Source organism: Carlito syrichta, unplaced genomic scaffold, assembly GCF_000164805.1.
Source record: "Carlito syrichta isolate Samal-C Ts95f unplaced genomic scaffold, Tarsius_syrichta-2.0.1 Scaffold311144, whole genome shotgun sequence".
NCBI classification, from domain to species: domain Eukaryota; kingdom Metazoa; phylum Chordata; class Mammalia; order Primates; family Tarsiidae; genus Carlito; species Carlito syrichta.
In genome coordinates, this window is record NW_007255240.1 from 231,951 (window position 1) to 237,962 (window position 6,012).

Sequence of the window (6,012 nt, forward strand, 5' to 3'; positions counted from 1 at the left end):
TATACAAAGGTACTTTATTTTTTTATATGTCTAAAATGTGCATATTCATGAGTCAGTACTGGTTTCCATTTTATATTGCAAAGTCCTGAGTGAAAAGAATTGTTTGCTTTTTTTAATAGTAGAAACTAAATGTTACAGTTTATTTGTCCATGTTCATGATTACAGACATGACAGTGCAGGGTGGATAAACAATGCATATAAAGCAAACTTTCTGGCCAGGTGCAGTGGCTCACACCTGTAATCCCAGCACTTTGGAAGGCTGAGGTGAGAAGGATTGTTTGCGCCCAGAAGTTCAAAGAACAGCCTGGTCAACATAGCAGGACCTCGTCTCTATACAAAAAAGAAAGAAATTAGCTGGGCGTGGTGTCTGTAGTCTCAGCTACTCAAAGGCTAAGGCAGAAGGATTGCCTGAGCCCAGGAGGTCAAAGGTGTGTGAGCCGTGATCGTGCCATGCACTCCAGCCTGGGAAACAGAGTGAGTGAGATCCTAACTCAAAAACAAACAAACACCCCCCCACATCCCCCCCCGGTTTAACCACATGCAATCTTTTGGCATTTTTATTATGTGCAGGTTGACTTAATTCATTGTCATGGGTTGAAAGCCAGCAACAGTAAATTTTTACAACTTAGAATCTTCCTCCATAACCACTCTAAGTGTTTTAACTCCTGAGCTACATTGTGGGGTCAAATGGTGTTCACTGCAACATTCTTCAGGCTTTCAAGTCTTAATATGACCTCTCTTTCTAAGACAGGGAACTGTTAAAATCTGTCTTAGCTAACCCAGGCCACTAACCCCAACCATTAAGTTAGTATCTAAAAATAAAACTGCTCCCAAGCATTCATTGAAACTTTTGCTGTGAGCTTTCCAGTATAGTGTACCCAATGTCCTTCACAGCATAACAAAAGAAAGAGGTCAAGCAACCCTGCTCATCCTGTATAGTTTATCAGTATTTACATGCAGGGTAGCTTTAAGGCTGACCCCAAAAAGTCATTCAGTTATGCAAAGCAAGTGATAGTTCATCATCTTTTACAAGTGAGAAGAAATCATCAAAAAGGGGAAATAAAATTTTTCTCTTAGCCTCATTAAATCAATGAGCTATCTTCACAGCCTTAACTGATAACATCCATAGTCCTCAGTTTCCTGATTTGGGGAACCTATGTTCAAAGTGGCCATTATGGGGAAGAAGAACTTTCAGGCTCTTTATTTATTTATCTACTTTATTGCTTTCTGAACACACTGCTGTGAAAGCTTGACAAGGTGGTCCACAGATCCCCGCAGCCTTTCGCCTGGAGGAACTGCTTGGCACACCAAATTGAAGCACTGATCACATTCAGGCTTCATGTCAGTAAATGGCTTTTCCACACTGTTCCTAATGATGGCGGCAATGCAGCACTCTGATGTCATCATTTGTTCACTATTTTTTCACAGTTACATTCCAAATTCACAACCCTTCTTTTGAGACAGCTGTGTATATGCACTTCAAAAAACCCTCATGGTCAAATTTCAAATAGGGTAGTTATGGTCACTGTAGAGATGTTGCATTCAAGTAGTGGAAGAGGGTGAAAAAAGGCACTGCAGGTAGTGGAAACAGCCAGGGCACTGATAGATAACTCTGTGATAACAGTAAAATTCAGTGTGTTGGAGCTGAAAGGACCAAGATGAAATCAATATGCCCAATGAGCAGTCATTTTAACACTGCCTACTTTCATCATGTTTTTTTATCAGTTCAATTTAATTTAACCTCTAATCAACAGCCAAGAACAAAATCGGCTTCTCAGAGGTAGCTATTGGTAATTGTCCTACAACTCCCTCCCCAGCTTGTTTTTAAAGAAGTTAACCTAATCAGCCCTTCATGACACAGACCCCATCAACATGGCAACAATCATGTGACTAACACACCCATCGGGCCTGTTGTCCATCAACTGACATCAGTACCTGTGCCTACCTGCCCTTCCTAATGACGCAGAAAGACCACCACCTAGTCACCTTAGCCACTTGCCTCCCGCATCAAAGGGAAGGTTTAAAAGCATCCAACCTCTAGCAGTCAACCTGCCATTGTTTTTGTTAAGCCCTGGCCAGGTCATGTGTTCATTGAGGTATGGCCAGGCCATGTTTCCTTAGCTTTGGCCGCTTCCCCTACTGTAGGGAGGTGAATCAATCTTTCTCTCTCTCACTTTCTAAATTATATTTCCCAATCGAACTTCTGTGTAATTCTTTGCACCTTTTCCGCGGCACCAGATCACAGACGACCCCGGCATAGTCTGACCTAACATTTTGGTGGCCCCACCGGGATTGTGACTTGACAGGAGCCATTCCTATCATCATTTTTCCCAAGAGGTTTCGATTTTGGAGGAAAAAACCTTGAGAATCGGTGGGAACTTTCTTGGCCTGAAAGGTAACACCGGCAACAGGGGCAGCAGGGTGCCCACATTTTGCCTTTACATCTTTGTGGGGCGGACCTTGGCTGCAGTCCTCCATGACTTACGAGTCGTCAACTTGCCGAACCCTGTTGCAAGGTGTGCCCGGGGCAAGAATGTGGGCGTAAATACTGTCCCCGAGCAGCCCCTAGCCTCCTTAGCTTCAGTGTCCGATCAGTCAAAAGTAAAAGTTCGATAGGAAACCAGTGAAAGGTCAGCTATCCGCCCTCATTCAGGACAGGAGCGAGCAGCTACCGCAAGAAACGGCGAGTGTTGGGCGAACTTCCGCCCCGGCGCCTCGCCCCGCCCCGCCCTTCGGACACGCCCCCTCTGTGACAGGTCGAGTGTTGGGGCGGGCCGATCCGCGATTGGCCGGAACCGCGGCCGTGTCCGGTAGCGCCACGTGTACGTAGGCGTGGACCGGAAGCGCCCTGCTGAAGGCTGCAGCGCCGCGCGTGTGGGTGGCTGCGCGGAAGTGGCCGCCATGGAGCGGGAAGAGGAGTCCCTGTCCGCGCGGCCGGCCCTGGAGACCGAGGGGCTGCGCTTCTTGCACGTCACGGGTGAGTCCCGGTGGGCCGCTTCCCGGCGTGCCGCCATGTTCGGTGGGTCGTCCCCCGCTGCGCGCCCGCGAGGCCTGGGAGGCCTGACCGGCGGCCGGGCGTTGGCAGCGGGCCCGGACCTTGAGCGGAGGCCTCTCTCGAGCCGCACTTCCCGGGGCGGCGTTGGTGGGCCGTTGTTTGCGCAGGTCCTTTACTTTGTGTGCTGCAGGCCCTTCAGGCTGCAGTTACTGGGGTCACCCGTGCTTTGGCGTTTGCCTCTAGGGTCCTCTCTTCCCACCCACCCCTAACAGCCCTCGCTGTCGCCCTTTATATGTGGTTCTCTAGGTCTGAAAGGCGTTTGCCTTTCCGATAAGTTCCTCATCTTTCAAAACCCAGCTGCTGTACCCTCTATCCTTAGGACTGCCCCCCCTGCCTCCCCGGATAGTTGAGAAGTCTCACTCTCAGTAATCCCTGAATTGTGGCACTGTTCTAGTTCCTAGTTTAATGGTCTTCTTAGGAGGCCTTTTCCTCAGACCGTGAAGGTTTCGAGGGCGCTTTGTTGAATTTTATGGCGTAGTCAACTAGTAGTGTCACTTTAGTCTCTTGAAAACTGCCTTTTTTTTTCTTTCAGTGGGCTCCCTGCTGGCCACCTATGGCTGGTACATCGTCTTCAGCTGCATCCTTCTCTACGTGGTCTTTCAAAAACTAACCACCCGGTTGAGGGCTTCGAGGCAGAGACAGCTGGACAGAGCCGCGGCCACTGTGGGTTAGTGCCTGAATAACGTATGGGAAGGCGGTGGCTCCACGCCTCCTCCTTATTTTATTTGATCTTATTTTAGTAGGAGTCTCACTCTGTCGCCCAGGCTGGAGTGCAGAGGCATGTTCAGGGCCACCACAGCCTCCACCTGCTGGGATCAGGAGATCCTTCTGCCTTAGCCTTCCAAGTAACTGGAAACACAGGCATGTGCCATTATGTCCGGCTGATTTTTTGATTTATTGTAGAGACAAGGTCTCACCGTGCTGCTCATGCTGGTTTGGAACCCCTGAGTTCTGGCAATCCTCTGCCTCCACCTCCCAAAGTACTGGGATTACAGGCATTAGCCACCATACCCGGCTACTTCTTTTATTTTTTAAAAGTTAGTTTGCTACTAAGAATAAGAATTATTATGAGTTGGAGTCTCATTCTGTTGCCCAGGCTGGAGTGCATTGGCACACTCCTGGCCACCTCAGCCTCCACCTACTGGGCTCAGGCAGTCCTTCCACCTCAGCCTTCTAAGTAGCCAGAACTACAGGCAAATGCTACCACGCCCAGCTAGTTTTTTGATTTATTGTAGAGACGAGGTCTCACCATGTTGCCCAGGCGGGTCTTGAACCCACGGGCTCAGGCAATCCTCTCGCCTCGGCCTCCCAAAGTACTGGGATTATAGGCTTGAGCCACCACACCCGGCCGCTAAGAGTAAGAATTATATGATTCTTATTTGTATGGAGGGAAATATCATTTTATGCCCCTAAACTTGATTTTGGTGCAAGTGCACTTTTTTTTTTTTTTGAGTTGGAGTCTCACTCTGTTGCCCAGACTGGAGTGCATTGGCACACTCCCGGCCGCTGCAGCCTCGACCTGCTGGGCTCTGGCGATCCTTCCGCCTCAGCCTTCCAAGTAGCTGGAACTACAGGCGTGCGCTACCACTCCCGGCTGATTTTTGATTTATTGTAGAGATGAGGTCTCGCCAAGTTACTCAGGCAGGTCTCAAACCTGCGGGCTCAGGCAGTCCACTCACCTCAGCCACCCAAAGGCACGGGATTATAGGCTGAGCCACCGAGCCCGGCTGCAAGTGCACTTTAAAAATATATATATTTCAGAGATTTTAATGAAATGAAAAACCTGTCTGATGGTGGTACACTCAGTTCATGTCTTGTTGGATGTTTTGTTCATTTTTAGAATAGGTTAAAACGAAATGCCATCACTTCTGTATACTTGTGGGGCTGCCTACTAACTTAGTTATCTCTAGAATACTGTGAGTGGTGAGAAACTCAGCCTTAGTTCTTTATGTCCACCCTATCTTGATTTTTACTAGTTTGCTCATCAGATCTGATTTCCAGTTACATCTGACTGTTTATGAAGCTCATTCCCTCTGAAAGGGTAGCCTTTTCCCTAGTTTTAAACTACAGTTTCTGTGGACATATCCAAAAGAAATGTTAAATGTTTTGAGAATAGTAGTGTAATTAAACAAATATCATTCATCTGAGTCACTATGCTACTGAGGTTGGGGTAGAAAGCTTTGTTTTTAACAGCCACATAAAAACACAGGCTAAGCTGAGGAGTTCATTTTTATTGCTAATGCCAGGTAGAGGGGGTTTTCTTTCTCCTCTGTGAAAACAAATACTTAAGAATCTTTACCTTTTTCTGATATAGGTCTGGGCTAATTAAGGGATGGATAATGATTCAGAAAACTTTATCTTTCTTTGTCTTCTGGAATTCCAAGCAATATAGAGACTATATGATAGTGAGGTAGCCAAGTTGTGTAATGGAATCTGTGCATGGCCATCAGACCACTTATAGTTCAGTCGCAGGGCTACTTTCCCAGACTTTATAAATTGGACCTCTGAAGGGAGCTTAGAAATGTGCATTTCAAACAGGTTTCTGGTGATGTGGATATTTAGAACTAAAAAGGATGTCTAAGCAACATTCCCCTGCCCACTTGAGCAGTAAAATATATGCAGAGGGAGTACGATTATTGTAAGAACATGTTTTTTCATTGTGTGACATCTATACCTCTTTATGCCTCTAATAAATAATATGGGCACTCAGGAGTTCCCATTTTATATTGTACAAATTGCTTCATCTCAAATTTGTTCTGACATTTTAGGACCTGATGTTGTCGTTAAACGACAAGAGGCTTTAGCAGCTGCACGTATGAAAATGCAAGAAGAACTAAATGCACAAGTTGAAAAGCATAAGGAAAAGCTAAGACAGGTATGAACTGGTTTTATTTTGAATATGTATGTAGTCTTTTTTTTTTTTTTTTTAAGTTGGAGTCTCACTCTGTCACCCAGAC

At 46.5% G+C, this 6,012-nt stretch overlaps 1 protein-coding gene across 1 annotated transcript in view; it reads left to right on the forward strand.

The window, feature by feature from the left end:
• The first annotated feature begins 2,794 nt into the window (after positions 1-2,794).
• Positions 2,795-6,012, forward strand: part of SELENOS (selenoprotein S) — a 9,561-nt gene continuing 6,343 nt past the window's right edge. The window contains exons 1-3 of the mRNA XM_008068528.2: positions 2,795-2,977; positions 3,588-3,722; positions 5,824-5,930. Of these exons, the coding sequence (XP_008066719.2) occupies positions 2,902-2,977; positions 3,588-3,722; positions 5,824-5,930 (318 nt within the window). The 5' untranslated portion in view covers positions 2,795-2,901. The remainder of the gene's footprint in view (positions 2,978-3,587; positions 3,723-5,823; positions 5,931-6,012) is intronic.